The 20,827-nt window shown below is 36.5% G+C and overlaps 1 protein-coding gene across 3 annotated transcripts in view; it reads right to left on the reverse strand.

The window, feature by feature from the left end:
• The window catches only part of USO1 (USO1 vesicle transport factor), a 92,445-nt gene that overhangs the window by 14,550 nt on the left and 57,068 nt on the right, over window positions 1-20,827 (reverse strand). For 2 of the 3 annotated variants that reach the window (XM_082652654.1, XM_082652656.1), the window contains 8 exons: window positions 17,093-17,271; window positions 11,320-11,460; window positions 9,393-9,481; window positions 8,842-8,996; window positions 8,018-8,229; window positions 6,346-6,366; window positions 571-681; window positions 111-229 (listed from right to left, as the gene is read on the reverse strand). In XM_082652654.1, coding sequence (XP_082508780.1) covers window positions 111-229; window positions 571-681; window positions 6,346-6,366; window positions 8,018-8,229; window positions 8,842-8,996; window positions 9,393-9,481; window positions 11,320-11,460; window positions 17,093-17,271 — 1,027 coding nt within the window. The remainder of the gene's footprint in view (window positions 1-110; window positions 230-570; window positions 682-6,345; window positions 6,367-8,017; window positions 8,230-8,841; window positions 8,997-9,392; window positions 9,482-11,319; window positions 11,461-17,092; window positions 17,272-20,827) is intronic. The other variant, XM_082652655.1, reaches the window with a different exon arrangement.

The following is a 20,827-nucleotide window of genomic DNA, read 5'->3' on the forward strand; positions in this document are numbered from 1 at the left end:
TAACAAAACATAAAAGCTTGGTCTACATTATACTTTGGCAGAAAAAATTTATCATTATCTCTTGATGACATCAGCAAGTCATTTTCCCCTGGCATTTTCCCCTTACTTACTTCATATAGCTCTCAAGTGAGTTATCATTGAAGTAAATCGAAATGCCCAACAGAAGAGCACATAAGCCTTGGACCAACTGTTCTTCCTCTCCAAGATTTTCTGCAATTTGTCCTGTAAGCTGAAAACTTTGTTAAGAAAACTAATGGTTCATAATAACCAGAGTACTTTGTTTTACAATTTGAATTTGACATGTATTTCATGTAAGAGTTTCTACAAAAAATTCTATACACAGTCCGAGCAAACATAAAACAATGGTACACGTACACCCACCCACCCACCCACCCACACCCACACAGCTTAAGTAAGCATCGTTGTCACCTTAACAGTTTAAAAAGTTGTTACATAGATAAAGAGGATTCAAATATTTGGGGCATGGAGCTAACTCTAGTTGAGAAGAAGAAATAGAAAAGATAAAAAAGGTAAATACTTACATGCATCTTACTAAAACATAAAGGATACAAAGGGAACATTGGCTGAATTGTGAAGAAAATGTGTTACTGCAATGGGGCAGTTGCTAAGCCAGGTACAAAGCAACATTAGTAACCCAACTCTTGTCTGTATTTTGCTTCCCTGTAATAAACAAGGTGGCAGAAATCTTGTTTTATTTTTTTCAAACGTAAAGTTGCCCTAAGATCCCTCCCCATCTGCATAAAAAGATATATAACATCTTATAAAAGATGTGTCAGGTATCCGGATTTTAAAAATTGAACAAGAGAATGCATTCCAGTATACTCTCTGGGTTGCACTTCCCAAAATAAACCGAGAGCAGAAATTAGACTTGATACACGCTTATAAGCATATGCCAGGTTATCTAAAATACTATTAATGGAAAATCTGATATGCTAAGGAAGACATATATGATGTGGATGCTTAAAAAATTTCATCAGTCCTAAAACACTTTACAAAAACATAAATTTGCTGGCAAATTTATGATGTTTCAATAGGAATTTTAAGAACAATTTTCTCATAAAAGGACAAATTCTACCTCCTTCAAAAAACATCAAGAAAAATACAAAGAAATAATCTCCTGAATTATTTAGTCAAATTTCATTAACGAATATATTTCTCTAACAAGAAAATAAATAAACCATGTTACAAACCCCCTGAGAAATGCCAAATAATGAGAAATCACAAACTTAATGAAGGAGAAAAAGATTTATTTAAATTAGCTAAGTGCCTCAAACCACTAACTGTACTGCTGCCAAGTATGTTAAACAATACTGAAAACTAGCACGTCCATCAACATTAGTTTCCTGAATTTTAATACAACACATTTGTATCCCTTATGAGATATTCTCTTAGCTCATTAATATTGCCATTGCCCACATTATATTACATAACCTGTATTTTTGCGTGAAACAAAATAATGGAAATTAGCACAGTAATGCATCGCTCTGGGAGTAATTTCAGAAAATATCCAAAATGCAATTATTCAAAAATCTAGACAAGGAATGGATTTAAAGTAACCATTACTGTGTTTTGAAAAATTCCTATCACTCAGCCAGACAGTTCTAATTTCATGAACCGTGATGTCAGTATCCTGAACTTTCCATAATCTTTTTTCAAGTATACTTAATATTTAATTAAACAAATTCAAATTAGACCTCTTCAAATGATTTGCCAAGTAAGCATTAATCAGCATGAATTTAATTTTTACATAAGGCATTATTTTTACTTTTTCCTTGCCTTTATGTCATTACAGTAGTCCACAATAAATTTTCATGTTACCCAAGTACACTGAAGTTTAAAAATATATTCTCAACTGACTATGTGCCACAGAGAATTTACAACTAATTACTCAAGTTATAAATGTGAATGTTTTGTTGATTTCCCCTGGTTATACATAAAAAGTTTATTACTGGAATACCATTTGCAGGTACCAAATATACCGACATTGTATATACAAGGGCATTCTATCAAATCACTGGCTGATGTCTGAGTAAACAAAAATGGAATGAGATTCAATTTTGAAAAGTAGGTCATTTGGGGTCTAACTGAAGCTTAAGAACACAGTCAAACATAACTAGTTAGAACCAGGCAGAAGATAGAATGGAACACCCTGTTGACTACAGCAACAAAAGAAGATAAAGTACTCAGGAATGAGCCTAATCAAAACTCTATAAAACCTAAATGAGGAAAGTTTAAAAACATTTCTAAGAGCACAAAAGCAGACACAAATCAACAGAAAGACACATGTTCTTAGAGAGAATGACTCAAGATCATGAAGATATTGACTCTACATTAATTTGTAAAATTAATGTGATCCAAATAAAAATCTCAACAGGCTTTCTTTTTTTTTTTTTCTGGAACGAAACCACCTGCTTTTCAAGTTCAAATGGAAAAATAAACAAGCTAGAATAACTAGAGAAACTGTAAAAAAATGAAAGAGAGCAATGAGGTGATACTACCTCATGAACAGACAAATCAAAGAGCAGAATGGAAAGTCCAGAAATGATCCAGCTACAAATGGAAATTTAGTATGTGAAAAAGACAGAATATAACTATCAGTGGTTACAGACAGACTTCAAAGATGTTGGCAAAACTAGAGAGCAGTTCAAAAGAGCAGAGGATCCATATCTCACACAATTCAGAGAAAAAGAGAACAAAGATTTAAGTGCAAAAATGAAACCAGAAAGTATGAGATGGAAATACTGGCAAATTCCTTAACATCTTGAAGTGGCGAAAGCCTACGTATGACTTAAAATGTAGAAGCGATAAAAGTCTGATATCAAAAAAAAAAAAAAATCCAAAGCAAAACACCAAGATCCTATCAGGAAAAATATATTTGTAACTTATCACAGACAAGGGTTAAGTTCCTTAATATGAGTTCCTATAAAGAAGAAATGATTAACAACCCGACAGAAAAATGGGCAGATGATAAAAGAGTTTAATGAAAAAACCTTCAAATGATGCATAAATATATAGGAAACTATTCAGCCCTTTAGTAAGAAAAATATAAATTAAAACTCACTAAGATAACATTTTCCACCTATCAGCAGACTGGCAAAAGTACAAGTGTGACAACACACTGTTGGGAGGCTGTGGGGGAAGAGAGCACCTAACCCACCGTAATCTTACTTTACTTTGCAAGGAGAAGTGCAAGGTTCTATTAAGTGAAACAAAACAAAACAAAACAAAACATCAAGGTGCAGATCAGGGCATATACGGAAAAAACACTTCCAGATGTAGAAGAAAAGAGTAACATGAGGCGGGGAACTAGGACAGGGTTGGTGCCAAGACTTCGTGTATCATTTTGATTTCTAAACCATGTATTTATCCATTTCAAGTTTAAAGGACTAAAGTTTTAATTCTGAGAGTGGCAGTATGGTGTCGGTGAAAATGACATTTGGTTTGGAATTAGAAGAACCAAATCTTCTACTGCCTTACCTTGGACAAGTTCAATACGCTACATGGGCCTCAACTTCTTCATTTAGTACACAGAGGTGGTTGGATTAAATGATCTCAAAGAGGTTAAGAAGATAGGCTTTGAAGCCAGGATACCAGGATTCATATCTTGGTTCTAAAACTCAACAGCCATGAAACCTCAGGCAACTTACTTAACTTCTCTTCCTCATCCTTAAACAGGGGCAACAGTTAATACCTATCTCATGGATTATAAATGGGTTAATATATGTAGAGAACTTAGAAGCAGCGCATGGTACACAGTGAGTGCTCTACAAATGTTATAAACTATTACCATCATTTCTAACTCTGGGACTCTACAACTCTCTACCTACTAGCATATTAAAAGCAGAACTAATGCCCCCAATTTAAAATAGATGGCAGAAGTTTGAACTGGGAAAAGAAAAAAACGATACAATTGCTGGGATAATCTTTTTTTAAACATCAGTGAAACGCAGGCAAGTCCTTGCTTTGCTACGTTAACAGAAATCCATGCATACTGTAAACGTGCAAAGTGAGTACTTTGTAATAATGGTCTTTTGTGCAGACTACGTTATTCTGATGTTCATCAAACCATGATTTATAACAGGGAAAAATGGGAGATAATTAAATGTGCAATTAACTAACTTAGGGTATATCTACTTAGTGAAATATATACTGTGTAACCATATAAAGTGATGTTGACTTAGTGTTTAATAACACGGAAAATACTTGTAAGAAAAAATGCAGAATACAAAATAGAATCTAATGCATGATCACTGCTATGTAAATAAACAGTATAGGGAAAAAAAAAGCCTGAAATTTTACCAGTAGTTACCTTTGGGTAGTAGAATGAGGGACATTATTCTCTTTCTACTTTCTATTTTTCGAAATTTTCCAAAATGAAAAGAAAAATAAACTATTAGAGAGTGCAAAAATGTTACAGTATTTGTCCAGTATACTATCATAAAATGTTGATAATAATATAAATCCAACAAAATCCTGATCAAGCTGCTCTATCCCGCCAAACAAGTAAAATTAGAAATTGAGCAATAAAAGCTATCAAAACATTCTATTTCAGTGCTCTCTCATTTTCTGATGGATTCCTTACAATATAAACAGCTAGACCAGCTAAAAGAATGCCACACTTGGGAATTCCCTGGTGGTCCAGTGGTTAGGACTCCACGCTTCCACTGCAGGGGGCGCAGGTTTGATCCCTGGTTGGGGAACTAAGATCTCACAAGCCATGCACCGTGGCCAAAAAAAAAAGGCTAAAACTATTCATTTTGTTTATGTGTTACACAAACACATTTGTTTGCATGTTTGTTTACAGGTTTAAGTCAAGAAAAAATACCTATCTCTTCTCAGCCCCTTAGAGTTTGTGAACCGCTGACAAAACCAAAGATTTTATAGGATGGAAGAGAACCACAGACAAAATAAACGATCCTGAATCACCTTTAACATAAGCTACTATGTTGCCCCAATTATATTTTCTAAATAAAAATCCCTCATACTCCTACTTTGTGGATTTCAAGTTTAGTATTTGTGCATTGTTCATTTAAATAACATGAAAAGCTAACAGTTTAAACTTCCAATGTTTAAGTATTAAAATGAGGTTCTAGAATATTATGATCAGATTCACTTTTTTGGTTTTTTTTTTGCGGTACGCGGGCCTCTCACTGTTGTGGCCTCTCCTGTTGCGGAGCACAGGCTCCGGACGCGCAGGCTCAGCGGCCGTGGCTCACGGGCCCAGCCGCTCCGTGGCATGTAGGATCTTCCCGGACCGGGGCACAAACCCGTGTCCCCTGCATCGGCAGACGGACTCTCAACCACTGCGCCACCAGGGAAGCCCTCAGATTCACTTTTTAGTGGTGGCCTCTGAGGACAGAGAATTAATAGGAAAGGGACATGATGGAACTTTTGGGGTTTCTGAATACTATGCTCTATATCTTGTTTTGGGTGGTGGTTACCGAAGTATATTCAACCACCAAAAATCATCAGACTGAACACTTAAGGTCTGTGCATTTTACTGTATATAAATTATACCTCCAAAAATTTCCCTTTTAAATGAGTGACATGTATACTCATACTTTACCTAATATAAAAAAATTCTGCCAGCTAAAGCTTCCAAATATGTCTGTGTGTGAGTTATTAACATGTGTTAAATCATGCTCATACAATTCCTAATAGGACCTCAGTTATTACTGTCCACACTGCATAACTAAACACAAATTCCAAGTATGGAATTAAGGTACATGCCATTTTTGCCAAATACTCCAGAAAACAAATCAAAACCAAACACAAATCACACTCTCCCCCAACACGCATCAAAAACTAATCCCCAATGGTAGTGTAGCATGTGGGTTACATCCAGAATAATTCAAGAGATTTAAACTCTTTCAAATTACAAAATTGTACTTACTATTGTATATTTTCAATAACCTAAGTAATATAAAAGTCATCACATTCTTTCATATACTGATTAAAGACAAAATTCTTAATCCTAAATTTGACTACCTTTGAAATGGTTTCATTGGAAATAAAGAAGCAAGCTTGGGTGAAAAATCACACCAAAAACCCAAAACCAAGGAATTCCAGAAAGTGCAAGCATCCCCAGAGGAAGCACCAGTATAGCTTCAGATTCCCATTCCTATAGTCCTTAATGACACCACTACGATACCCCACGGAGAAAAACTGGAGAGCCACGATAGAGATTAACTTGCTGGCACATACAAGTGTGAGTAGAATATAACTTCAAACAAGCAGTTAAAAAAACCAATCAGCAAAACCCAAGACAAAGAAAAAGGCTTGCTGTAGGAGGAAAATGCCTAAGCCCAAACAAGTAATACATACCCGTCGGTCGATCTTATCACCCTGCAAATTATACATTAAAAATTATTCATAAATATTACTGCTTTAGAGAAATGTAAATCTAGAAAAATCCCTCAAATACAGTGTCTAGAAACCCAAGCCAATAATCTGGGACAGGATAGTTCTAATCTTTTATTATATAACAATGTATATACATTTTAGAGGAGAATGGATAATTTTATAGCACTGTCATTACTTAGACTGGTAGCACACCACTATCTTGAGGATTTCTCATTATGCATTAATTGTAATTGCAATGTTAGAGTGAAGTATGTGGTGATGACTGTTGGGCAGTTAATTTCTGTTTGGCTCAAGAAAAGCTGTTACACACTACTATATATAAAATAGATAACTAATAAGGACCTACTGTATAGCACAGGGAACTCTACTCAGTACTCTGTAATGGCCTATATGGGAAAAGAATCTAATAAAGAATGGATATATGTGTAACTGATTCACTTTGCTGTACATGTGAAATTAACACAACATTATAAATCAACTATACTCCAAGAAAAAATTAAGAAAAAACAAAGAAATGAATAGCTGTTTCCACACACAGCAACAAGAGAATGACAAGTATTAAATAAGTAAGGATATGAATGCTTTGGGGTACTTTTAAAAAATCACTAAGAGACAAATGATAAAGTTAAAATAGGCTCTCAATCAAAGTAAACCTATTCTAAGCAACAAAGGAAGTGTTCAACTCCCATTTCAGTACAGTTAATTTTCAAGGTTTCATTTATAACTTCATATGGATAGCACTGATGTTCTCTAAAAGCTCACAATAAAACAATTCAACCAGTGTGGCAAAATTAAGAACTAAGAAGGACTCCGCATATCAGGGGGAAGGGATTAGGATAATACCAGTGGATGGATCAATTTTAGGCTTATGTACATTTTTACTCTCCTTGAGTGAATCTGAATGTCTATGACTTTACAGTTTTGCTAAAGCATGAACCTGAATTGTTTAACAGCAAGGCTGGCACATGTGGGTAAATCATCTAATAATAGTAAGGGACATTCCTAAAAGCCCTAGCATCCACATTTCAATGAAGCTTAGCTGCTTTCCTTAGGAGTCTAAAGGAATGTAAACATTTTAAGTTGTTTACCTACATCTTACTAGGTAAATTATATGTCTTGGCATTTTGAGGATTTGAGAGCTCACGAACATCAAGGGGGTTTACTGTTTAACTATATAAGCATTGGAATGGTATTTTATTTTTGTTTTTTGAAAGGAAGATCAATTGCTCTGGGAAGAGAAAGAGCGAGGTGCACAGCTATGAACCACTCTATTCTATTCCCTCTCATAAATGACCCGAATTCAGCTATTAAGCAGAAACAGAAAATGACATGCAAGAACTGTGTGGATGATATAAAAGAAAACAAATCCAAAAAAACCACCTTTCTGTCCAGAACACGTGTTCCCATCATGATGCAGACCTTATTCACAATTTGGCAAAACCATTCTTATAAGAATATTTATTGCTTTCTCTCCACAAAACCATTTCTGGTGACAATGAGCTAATGAGCCGTCCTTGCCTCTCTCCTTTTTCATCTACATCTACTAAGGACATCCTTAAATCCTTGTATCACTGACATCAAAGTGAAACTTTCTCCCCCCGCACCCTTAGAGAAGTTTTGCTGGCTACTTTACCTGTGAAAGGATGTTGGTGCACTGTTGCAATAAAGAAACTGGAGGGTTGCCAATACTTGTAGCAAGTTGAACCCTGAGCAGTTGTTCTTTCTGGGTAGCATTTTCTTGCAAAGCATGGGCAAGGGCCACAGCAGCACACCAGTTTGAAAGTGAATCAGTAGAAAATAAACCTCCGCATAACAACTGACCAGCTGAGACTGAATTACCTGTTGCTACAAAGATGGCAGGCAGATAATAAGGTAAAAATTAATTATGTTGCTTTCCAAACACACAAAAATAGTATGAAATGCTACTTAAAAATTTGCTAATTAGTAGTATTAAGTAATACTTTCAAAAGTCTGTTTTTTCAAAAACAAATGCAAAGATGACAAAAAAGTACTTTGGAAGAAAAGTTGCAGAACAAAGAAATATTAGAATACTTTAGGCATCAAACTGACGATGGTAATACTCCAGAAATTATTACCTTAATTAAAAACTACTTTCTAAAACAAATTCAAGGAAATGCAATATTTTAAATATTCTATTACATTCTAATATTCTACATTTAAATATCTACTACACATTTATGATATATTTTACCATTAAAAGCTTAAAAGACAATTACTTACTTTAAAACTGAAATTAGAATTAAATTATTTACGGGACTTCCCTGGTGGCGCAGTGGATAGGACTCTGCGCTCCCAGCGCAGGGGGCCTGGGTTCGATCCCTGATCAGGGAACTAGATCCCACCTGCATACTGCAACTAAGAAGCCCGCCTGCTGCAACTAAGACCTGGTGCAACCAAATAAATATTAAAAAAAAAAAAAGGAATTAAATTATTTACCATCAATAGTGGAAGGCAGAAGTGTTGACACAATTTCTCCTTGTCCTTTCTGATTTTTATATAAGAAACACTGGAAACAGTAGAGAACAGCACAGCGCAATACAAATGGCTGCCTTTCGTTAACCATGGACATAAGAAGTACTACAATGGCTGGTCTGTTGCATTTAAAAAGGAAAGAACAAAAAGAAACATTGCAATCCAGGTACACAAATCAATAACTATTCATTTTTATTGACTGAAAAACCATAGCCAGAACACAAGGGAGTAACTATTTTCATCTCCATTTCACAGAAAAGATAACTGCAGCTGTGAGAAATGAAGTGATCTGTTTGCTTAAGGCACATAGCTAGGAAGTGATACCTGCGCCCAAATACTTAAGTTCCAAAGACCACAAACTCTTTAAATACCAACATATTTATCTTGTCAGACAATTTGTTTCAAAACACATGACTGAACTTCTTAAAAGAATAAGATATGTATATGAGATATCCTTAAATCCCAAAGTAAGTTTTCACTTCCTCTGTGGGATCTCAGTATTTCCCCTTTCCTACCTTGGTGGGTTTGAAGGTGCATTTACAGAAGCAAAGTAGTCTTGGTTTACTTGACAGCCTCGAATAACTTCTGATACAGTATTAATGGTCTGTAATGAATGGGGATGGGGAGAGAATTTAGAGAAAGTCAGTCAAGGGAAAAACCCTGTTTCCAAAAGAAGAAAATGTTATATTCTTTTGCTTTTTGCTTTTAAATGGCAAAAATTAGACACCCAAAAAATCAGTGACAGCATTATAGACTTGTAACACTTTCTTGAGATAACATTTTAAAACATTAAGCGTAGGCCTCTAACTAAAAATAACACGTGACCACATGCATTTAAAATCTCAAAAAACTAAAATTAATATCTCCTAAGAGATAGAATCCATTTCTATGAAACAAGAAAAGGGTGCTTAAAAATAAAATCAGAGAACAAATTTAAAACGTAACAAATTAAAAATTCAATTTAAGGATGGAGTTGAAAAAAAACCTCCGAGAAAACAGAATAAAAAGACAAACTGGATCCAGAAAGTCCAACAATCTATTAATAGAGTTGCAGAAACAGAAAAGAGGAAAGAAATGGTCAAGGAATATGTAAAACATCCTGAGAACTGAAGTACTTATGTCTCTGGCTTAAAATGGCCCCAAAATTATTGGGGCTGGGGGTGGAGTGTGTGGTACAGCACATCACCAGTAAATTTCAGAAAACCATAAACAAAGAAAGATTCTAGAGATAGAAAGCAGGTTACACAAAAAGGACGAAGATTCACAATGGCTTCGGATTTCTTAACAGCAACACTGGAATAATGTTCTAAAAGTTGAGTGTTAATGATTTCCAATTCTGAATTCCATACCTAACCAAACATTAGAGTCATACCGCAGGTGGAGGAATGACATGAAAGAGCTAAAAACAAATTATCTTGCAATTTGCCCTCTCTCAGGAAGTAAAATAAGATAATGAACCAAGGGGTGGGAGAAAAAGACACAGAATCCAGATAACCAAGGAATCCCCAAGTTAAGAGAGAGGAAAAAGGATCGTTGGAGGATGGTGAATGAAAGTCCCAGAATAAGAGATGTGTGGCAGAAATAGAGAATAAGCAGCCCATATTTGAGTAGGAAGATGGAGGGCTTCCGGAAGAAGGTCTGGAATGCGGAACAATGCGTTAACACATTAACACATATAACAGTGTTAATATGTATAGATACATAGAAAATCCGTAAAATGAAAAAAGAATACTATTATAACTCAGGAAAGAAAAAGGGTTATTAAAAAAAAAAGATATAGAGCTCTATTTGGCTTAGCAGGAAACAGTATTGGAATAGTCATAAAACTATAAACCCTGATTATTGATTTAAATACAAATTACTGGGGTGACAAGGAGGAAGTAAAGTGGGAAGGTTATATGGGGGGAAGTGGGGCTTAGGGTAGGGAGAAGGGAGTCCAAAGACAGTTTTTGCTATAAAACTTTTACTATTATCTGTGCTTTTAATATGCATGTGTTAATTTGAGAAAAAATTAAATAAACTAAACCTTTCTTTTCTTCAAACTAACTTCTTTTTCTTAATAGGCAGGAAACAGAAAATGCCATATGTCAAGGAAAAAGAATTTATTATGCTACGAATAAGACTCAAATCTTACTTGACTAAGTCATACTCTTCTCAAAATTAAAAACATAAATCATACTGTTCACTCCTGTTGAATACAATAAAATTAATGAGAAATCTTCTAAGCTTTAACACTATTTATATACTGTTAAACTTGAGGAATGAATACACCTTTTGGAATTGATACTGTCATCATTATGCTAATATTTTACAGGGTCAATAAGGAATTTAACATACAAGAATGGTTAACAATTCCTATTTTTCATTCAGCTGATATCTAATTCTTCCTAGGCTTCCTGATTTCAGCTTCCACAGAGCAGCCTCTGCCTTTAGTTGGTTTACCTCAGTCAGGATGTCAGCAGGAACTCCAGTGGCCATTAGGATGGTGCAAAGCTGCTGCAGTAAGCCACACTGGAACATAGCTTTTTGGCAGCTACTGGTAGCACCGGGAGGGTTATTTGGAGAAACCAGTACACGAACAAGCTGCGAAAGAAAGAGAACACAAAATCTGTCTTTTAAAGATCTGAAAAGTCTTGAGACAAATTTGATCTATATGAACAGAAAACCTATGTGAAGGATTCCCTCAACTGCTCAGCCAGATCTAGGAGCTCTTTCCTTCATGCTCTCATGGCCATAGTTCTGTTACAGTACATACCACATTATGCTATTTCCTTAATTTTATCTCCTTCAGGTCACTGTGAACTCCCAGAGAGTAGAAACTGCCCCAGTCATTTTTTGTATCTCAAACAACAAGCACAGTATTTGTAACATAGTCTATATTCAAAAAATGAATAATGAATAAGTAAGAGGATGGTAGTAAGGATGAAAGACCTAATCGTAAAGCAGGTTTGAAAATAGAATGGCCTGAGGTGTGATAAAATTCCTCCCAAACTGGAAATATTTAGAGAGGGTAAAATGAACAACTGGAGACATGGCTGAAGATTTGTGCATTAGGCAAGGCGTTAGCCTCATTGACTGTTAATGCTAATTAAATCCCTAAGGTTCTATGATGCTATGATTAGTCTAACCTTGAACATGAAATTTCAGAGACATGAAAGATGTTATCTTAAACAACTGTTCAGCACAGTTACATCTTCAAAATAAATTTGGATATACCTTACATTTTAAAACTAAAGTTATATGTATATGTGTGTACAAAATCTTATATATATATATATCAAGATCAAATGGTATATTTATGATAATACTTTATTAATGACAAAGTGCTATACAAATGTTACCCTAAATGTACAGAAGTAATCAATGATATAACAGAGGAGACTAAAACAATTTTATTGCTATAGCTGGTGCATATGATAGATAATGACTTCACTAAGAAAGGGGACGTTTTTGTGGGGGGAGATAAAATATAAAAAATAAAATGGGTATGCAAAGTGCTATTTTTACTGCTGGTGAATAAAAAGGTGACCGGCAATCACTAGAATTTGTGGAAAAACTCAGTCAGTAGTTAAATCAGTAAATTATGAAGAATTGAAATAGTTAATGTTTCCACGTCTGGCCTAGCAGACATTCTCCAAGAGGTTTCATTAATAAATTGATGTCACAGGAGAGAGGCTTTAGGACTACACACTGGCTCTCGTTTTTGGACCTTTCTAGTTAGCCGTCGGTGGTTTTTATTTGTTGATTTTTGTTTTAAATTTATTACCCTTCTATTCCTGCTTTTTAAAAAATACAGGCATACCTTGGAGATATTGCAGGTTCTCCTCCAGACCACCACAATAAAGCAAATATCACAATGAAGCAAATCACACAAACTTTCTGGTTTTCTAATTGCAAATAAAAGTTATGTTTACACTATACTGTAGTCCCTTATGTGTGCAATAACATTATGTCTAAAAAAACATGGAGAAACCTTAATTAAAAAAATAATTTATTGCTAAAAAATGCTGACCAGCATCTGAGCCTTCAGCGAGTCACAATCTCTTTGTTGGTGGAGTTTGATGTTGATGGCTGCTCACTGATCAGGGTGGTGGTTGCTGAAGGTTGGGGTGTCTGTGGCAATTTCTTAAAATAAGACAACAGTGAAGTTTAGTGCATCGGCTTTCTTTTCCTTTCACGACTTCTCTGTAGCATGCAATGCTGTTTGATAGCATTTTACCCACACCTCTTTCAAAATTGGTGTCAATCCTCTCAAGCCCTGCCACTGCTTTATCAATTAAGTTTTTGTAATATCCTTTGTTGTCATTTCAACAATCTTCACAGCATATTCACCAAGAGTAGATTCCATTTCAAGAAACCACTTTCTCTGCTCATCCATAAGAAGCAACTCCTCACCCATTCAAGTTTTATCATAAATTGTAGCAATTCAGCCCCATCTCCAGGCTCCACTTCTAATTCGAGTTCTTTTGCTGTTTCCACCACATCTGCGGTTACTTCTTCCACTTAGGTCTTGAATCCCTCAAGGTCATCCATGATGGTTGGAATCAACTTCTTCCAAACTCCTGTTAATGTTGATATTTTGACCTCTTCCCAGGAGTCACAAATGTTCTTCATTTTCCAGAAAGTTTTCAATTGCCTAGATCCATCAGAGGAATCACTATCTACGGCAGCTACAGCCTTACAAAATGTATTTCTTAGGGACTTCCCTGGTGGTCCAGTGGTTAAGATCCCACGCTCCCAATGCAGGGGGCCCAGGTTCGATCCCTGGTCAGGGAACTACATCCCGCATGCTGCAACTAAGACTTGGTGCAGCCAAACAAACAAATAAATACTAAAAAACGAAGAAACCAAAATGTATTTCTTAAATAATGAGACTTGTAAGTCAAAATCAGTCCTTGGTCTATGGGCTGCAGAGTGGACATTGTGTTAGCTGGCATGAAAACAACATTAATCTCCTTGTACACTTCCATCAGAGCTCTTGGCTGACCAAGTGCATTGTCAATGAGCAGTAATATTTTGAAAGGAATCTTTTTTTTCTGAGCAGTAGGTCTCAACCGTAGGTTGAAAATATTCAGTAAACCATATTGTAAACAGATGTGCTGTCATCCAGGCTTTGTTGTTCCACTTAATAGAGCACAGGCAGAAAAGATTTGGCATATAATTCTTAAGAGCCATAGGATTTTTGGAATGGTAAATGAACACTGGCTTTAAATTAAAGACACCAGCTGCCTTAGCCCTTAACAAGACAGTCAGCCTGTCCTTCGAAGCTTTGAAGCCAGGCATTGATTTCTCTCTGGCTTCTCTCTAGCTATGAAAGTCCTAGGTGGCATCTTCTTCCAATAGAAGGCTGTTTCATCTGCGTTGAAAATTTGTTGTTTAGTGTAGCCACCATCATTAATGATCCCAGCTAAATCATCTGGATAATTTGCTGCAGCTTCTGCGCCAGCACTTACCGCTTCACCTTGTACTTTTATGTTATGAAGATGGCTTTTTTCCTTAAACCGCATGAACCTCTGCTAGCTTCAAACTTTTCTTCTGCAGTTACCTCACCTCTCTCAACCTTCACAGAATTGAAGAGTTGTAAAGGCCTTGCTCCAGAATAGGCTCTGGCTTAAGGGAATGTTGTCATTGGTTAGATCATCCATCTAGGCCACTAAAACTTTCTCCATATCATCAATAAGGCTGTTTCACTTTCTTATCGTTCATGTGTTCATTGGGGTAGCACTTATAATTTCCTTCAATAACTCTTCCTCTGCATTCACAACTTGGCTAAGTGGTGCAAGAGGCCTAGCTTTTGGCCTATGAAGGCTTTCAACATGCCTTCCTCACTAAGCTTAATCATTTCCAGCTTTTGATTTAAAGTGAGAGACATGGGACCCTTCCTTTCACTTGAACACTTAAGAGGCCACTGTAAAGTTATTAACTGGCCTAATTTCAATATTGTTATGTCTCAGGGAATAGGGAGACGGGGAACAGTCAGTCAGTGGAGCAGTAAAACACACACATTTATCAATTTAGTTCTCTATCTTACATGGGTGTGATTCGTGGTGCCCCAAAACAATTACAATAGTTACATCAAAGATACTGATTGCAGATCACCATAACAAATATAATAATAATGAAAAGGAGTCTCTCATAAGGTAATGAGCTTTCTGAGAGTCACTGGCAGTATCTATCCAAAAATGGCATAGAATGGATTCCTGTAGGTAGAATTAGTCATAAACTTAACATTCCAAGAAAAAATTTAAATGTTTTACAACTAAAAAATTTTTCAATAAGATGCTTCCCCCAAATTTAATTTGCAAAATGTGAATGAACTATCCTTAAGTGGATCAATTTCAATTTTTAGTGGCCTAGAATTCCATCATAATTATAACTGTGATGATGAATAATTCTAAATGGAAATATCTATCCAAAAAGGATTGTTTATCATCAATTGTAATGCATTTTCATTTGGAACATAATAGAGAACTTGAAATACAAGCAACCCTAAATATAAGCAATAAAGCTATCAAGAAAGAACCCTCTAATAGGTTGAAAAGCAGAAGATAACCTGTGGCCTGTGAAGCTATGATTACATCAACTACTCAGTCTTTGCATGGAGAATATATTAAAGTGAATTAAACTCAGTTTCTTTATTTTGAAGTTTATGTTCTTTAAGATTAGTATCTAGTTTATTCACTTTCTAAAAGCAAAGAATACTTAAAGAAAGAACTAACTTACTATATAACCAGAATACTGTGTTTTTCTGTTTATTTATATTTATATAAATATTTATATTCTAAATTTTTTTAGGGGGTAAAATAGTACTTTTACTTTTTAACAAGTGACACTTCCTTCAAAAATAATTATTTACGTAGTACCCTAAGCTATAAAACATGAGTAAGCTGCTCAAGCAGTTTAAATTTTCACTCTGGCAGGAAACATATATGTAATTTGTACATCATCAGATCCCTTCATTTTCTCTAATCACGTTTTGAAAATTACTTTTCTAGAGGAATTTCCTTTATTAAGAAAGCCATGTTGAGCAAAAATATCAAGCTTACCACTGGGACACTATTTCTAAAACATAAAAAACTAATGGCCTTGAAATGTGTAATACTGACAAGTAAAAATATAGACAATGAAGATGGCAGTATAAATAGAAAGATTCTGCCCATGTTCTCCTGTAAAATATCTTCCTGACAGTTTTTAGGCATATTCTAAATAGGCTAACTATATAATTTATTATCTAAACTGGAACACTGTTGAAGTGAAAGAGGACACTATTAGTAATTACAAAATGAACACTGGCCTGGTGACCTGGGGCATATGGTCACCCTAATTATCAATCAACGCTATGCAGGCAACTCCCAGAGCATGCAACAATATGTGGATTCTAATTACCAGTCTGATTAACCACCTAGTTTTGAGGAACACAACTTCAGAGATGCAGGCACAATTCAGAGACACTCGAAGACCCACAGGAATCACTAAAGAGTCAGTAAGGTGGGAGACCCGTATAAGCTTAAGGGTCTGGAGAAGGGGAATTCAATAAAGGGATAAGTAAGTAAAATATTCTAAAAACTTCGTCATTTTCTCTGATGTAGAATTCATTTGGGATCCTACCGTCTTCACTTTTACTGTCTATCACCACCAAGCTTTCACCATAAAGCTTAAATAAAATTACACGTGATTTGTCAATTTAACTTGTATTAGATTTAAAACTCAAGACTATTAATCTTTGGGGGCAGGGACATTACCATTCATTTCCAAGCATCCAGTGCCTGGCTCTCAGTAAATGTTTACTGAATGGATTTCTTTGAACTTAATATTCTGAGTATTAAAATTTATGATATTAGAACCTTAATTGAAGATAGTAGATTTTAAAAATTCAACTCAACAAGCTAACCTGTTATTTTCTAGTGCAAAACCTATCAGGAAACTGTATTTGGATTTGCTTTAAAATAATCCTGCAGGGCCAGAGAGAGGGATAAAAGATGAAACAAAACTGCCAGATGTTAATAATTATTGAAACTACCTGATGGGTGTGTGTGTGGGGATCTCCATCTCTGCGTATAACTGCAAATCTCCATATTAAAAGCGTTTTTTTTTTTTTTAAAGCCCATCTGAAACCAACTCAACATCCTGGATTTATCAAACACAAGCCATTTTCTTTTCTTTGAAAGTATCACTGTCAGAATTCTTATCACATTTATGTCTAAGGACAGTATACCTGTAGCATTAGGTGCAGATTAGTCACTTTCTGTGCGGACCAGCCTGAATTTTCATCTCCAACTTCAAACCAAGGTTTCATACGCTGAATATATGAGCCTTCTTTAAAAAAATTTTGATTGGAATTGTTGTTTTTTAACAGGTTTTGAAGCAAAATCAGACAATCTTCCACTACTATACCTGGGGAAAGAATGTAGAATGGAATGTTGAGGCGGATAAAACCTGAAGGAAAATTCAATCCTCAAACATTTCAAAAGAAAACTCTCAGTGCTCAGCATCTCTTCAGTATGCATGGCAGTGAGCCTGCTCCTTCTCAGGTCCCCCAGTGATCTTCTGACTTCTATTTTCAACTATCCACTCACCTCAGTAACTCACATTTTTTCTTCAAATCCAGCTTACACATCATTTCTTCAAGAATGATTAGCAAGATCCAGTGAGTAGGTTAGGATCACCAGCTATATGCTCTCACAGTAGCCTGCCCCTTTTATTATTATGCAGTATCTGTCTTCACTAGATTATAATTCATGAAGACAGGAATTTGGGAATGTCCTACTTACCTCTCTGTATCCTCAGCAGATATAGAGACAAGATCCCACATGCCACATGGTGCGGCCAAAATAAAAAAATAATAATAAAATAAACACCAATGGGAAAGATAAGCAGGAATTAGTCACATGAAGTGGGTGGGATGCAGAAAAGCATTCCAAGAAGAAAGTAAAATGGCTTTTAAAAAACAGTCTACATTTCGGGACTTCCCTGGTGGTCCAGCGGTTAAGACTCTGCGCTCCCACCGCAGGGGGCGCAGGTTTGATGAGATCCCGCATGCCACGTGGTGAGGCCCAAAAAAAAAAAAAAAAAAAAAAAGAGAGAGAGACAAGATATCAGATGTATACATGGTAGGTCACTACTAAATATTTGTTGAATGAATCAATCATATATTATTTAATCGCTAAGAAGCACTTGACATTGCTGTCTTTATGCCTCTTCCTTGAAACTTCCTCTTCTTTTGGTTTCTAAAACACTAACGACTCCCTCCTGGTTCTCCTTACAGATATCTGGCCACTCCTCAGGCTTCCTAACCAATGAGCTCTGTTTCCTCTGCAAAGTATATGAAAAAAAGCGGCTGGATGCTCACAGCGAGTAGATTCCTCTGTGTAGTACATGCGCACTTTTGCTCCTACTAGTTAAGCTGCACGATTATAAGAATTAATTGCGGGGCTTCCCTGGTGGCGCAGTGGTTGAGAGTCCGCCTGCCGATGCACAGGGGACACGGGTTCGTGCCCCCGTCCGGGAAGATCCCACATGCCACAGAGCAGCTGGGCCTGTGAGCCATGGTCACTGAGCCTGCGCGTCCGGAGCCTGTGCTCCGCAACGGGAGAGGCCACAACAGTGAGAGGCCCGCGTACCACAAAAAAAAAAAAAAAAAAAAAAAAAAGAATTAATTGCTTTTAAAAAATGAACAGATTTTAGGGAATTCCCTGGTGGTCCAGTGGTTAGGGCTCTGTGTTTTCACTACTGAGGGCCTGGGTTCAATCCCTGGTTGGGGAACTAAACTAAGATCCCACAAGCCGTGCGGCAGGGTCAAAACCAAAACAAAACAACAAAAACAAAAACTCCAAAAAACAGACTTGATTTTTCAGAGCAGCTTCAGGTTTACAGAAAAACCGAGCAACAAATAAAGGGAATTCCCATATACTCTCTTCGTGTCAGTTTCCACTGCTATTACCACTTAGCATTAGTGTGGTACATTTGTTAAACTGATGAATGAATATTGATACATTATTAACTCACGTCATAGTTTACATTAGGGTTCACTCTTTGTGTTGTAAATTCTATAGATTTCAACATATGTATAATTTCATGTACCCACGGTTACAGTATCATACAGAATAGCTTCACTGCTCTAAAAATCCTGTGTTCCACCTACTCATTCCTCTTTCTTCCTACCCCCGAATCCCAGGCAACCACTGGTCTTTTTACTGTCTCTTTATGGTTTTGTCTTTTCTGAATGTCATATACTTGGAATCATAAAGTATGTAGCCTCTCCAGACTGTGTTATTTCACTTAGCAATATGCATTTAAGGTTCCTCCAGGACTTTTCATGGCTTGAAAACTTTTTAATAGTTGACTAATATTCCATTGTCTGAATGTACCACAGTTTGTTTATCCATTCACCTACTGGAGGACATCTTGGTTGCTTCCAAGTTTTGGCAATTACGAATAAAGCTGCCATAAATATTCACGTGCAGGATTTGTGTAGATATAAGTTTTCTACTCATTTGGGTAAATACCAAGGAGTGTGATTGCTGGACTGTATGTTAAGAGTATGTTAAACTTAGTAAGAAACCACCAAACGGTCTTCCAAAATGGTTGTATCATTTTGCATTCCCATCAGCAATACATGAGAGTTCTACACCCTTGCTTACTTTTGGTGTTGTCAGTGTTCTGGATTTTTGCCTAATAGGTGTATAGTGATGTCTCATTGTTTTAGTTTGCATTTCCCTAATGATATATGATGTTGAGTGTCTTTTCATATGCTATATACCATCTATATATTTTCTTTGGTGATACATCTGCTCAGATCTTTTATTCATTTTTTAATTGGGTTGTTTCTTTACTTCTTATTGAACTTTAAGAGTTCTCTGTACATTCTGGATACAAGTCCTTTTCCAGATGTGTTTTGCAAATCTTTTCTTTCAGTCTGTGGCTTATCTTTGCATTCTCTCAGCAGTGTCTTTTGCAGACTAAATTTTCAATTTAGTGAAGCCCCACTTAACCATTTTCTCTTTCATCTAAGAGTAAATTACTTTTACTCACTGAGGCTCAGGTCATCTGGCTGTACCATCTATTACTAGTCCTCACTGCAGTTTTGTAACAAATTCATGGTCACTACTCCTTGTTCACTGCAAACACCAGCACCTCACTTGGAGTCTTCTTTCTATCTCCATGTTCTGCTGTCACTCTTGATTTCAATTTCAATGACAACCCATCTAATATCTGGACCCCTCAGTTCCTTGGCCTCATCTTCAGAGATAACCCTTACTCTATTACTAAAACCTCCCATCTTTCCAGCTCAAGTATTCTCAATATATCTGTTCTGTGGCTTCCCTGAGACTTTCAACCCATCAACAAGTCTTCTTTCTTCTTTTTTTTTTTTTTGCGGAACGCAGGCCTCTCACTGTTGTGGCTTCTCCCGTTGCGGAGCACAGGCTCCGGACACGCAGGCCCAGTGGCCATGGCTCACGGGCCCAGCCGCTCCGCGGCACGTGGGATCCTCCTGGACCGGGTCACGAACCCGCGTCCCCTGAATCGGTAGGCGGACTCTCAACCACCGCGCCACCAGGGAAGCCCCCTTTCTTCTTTTTAAAAACTCTTCTGTCTTTACTTCCTTCCCTATCTAGCTTAGCACATATAGGTCTTCATTTCTTCCACCCTACAGGTAATTTGCTGAGCTCTCTTGTCTCACTATCTTTTCATAGCACCCGCCTGGAAAGGCACTATCCTGTCAAAAACTGCCTGCCTGGTTTTTTTTTCTATATCTGTACCTAGACAGCTGAGTACTGGGGGAGACAGGGGATCACATAATCAAGTAGCCTGCACTGCTATGAAATCATGGTGAACACCCTCAATGGGGCCTTTATCCTTGCCTGGAAATCTTCCTAATTACAATAGTCAACAAGCTCTCCTATCCTCCAAAAGACTATTTTCAGTCTTCTCCATGATTCTCAACTGTGTC

Source organism: Grampus griseus (assembly GCF_964374135.1).
Source record: "Grampus griseus genome assembly, chromosome: 4".
NCBI classification, from domain to species: Eukaryota; Metazoa; Chordata; class Mammalia; order Artiodactyla; family Delphinidae; genus Grampus; species Grampus griseus.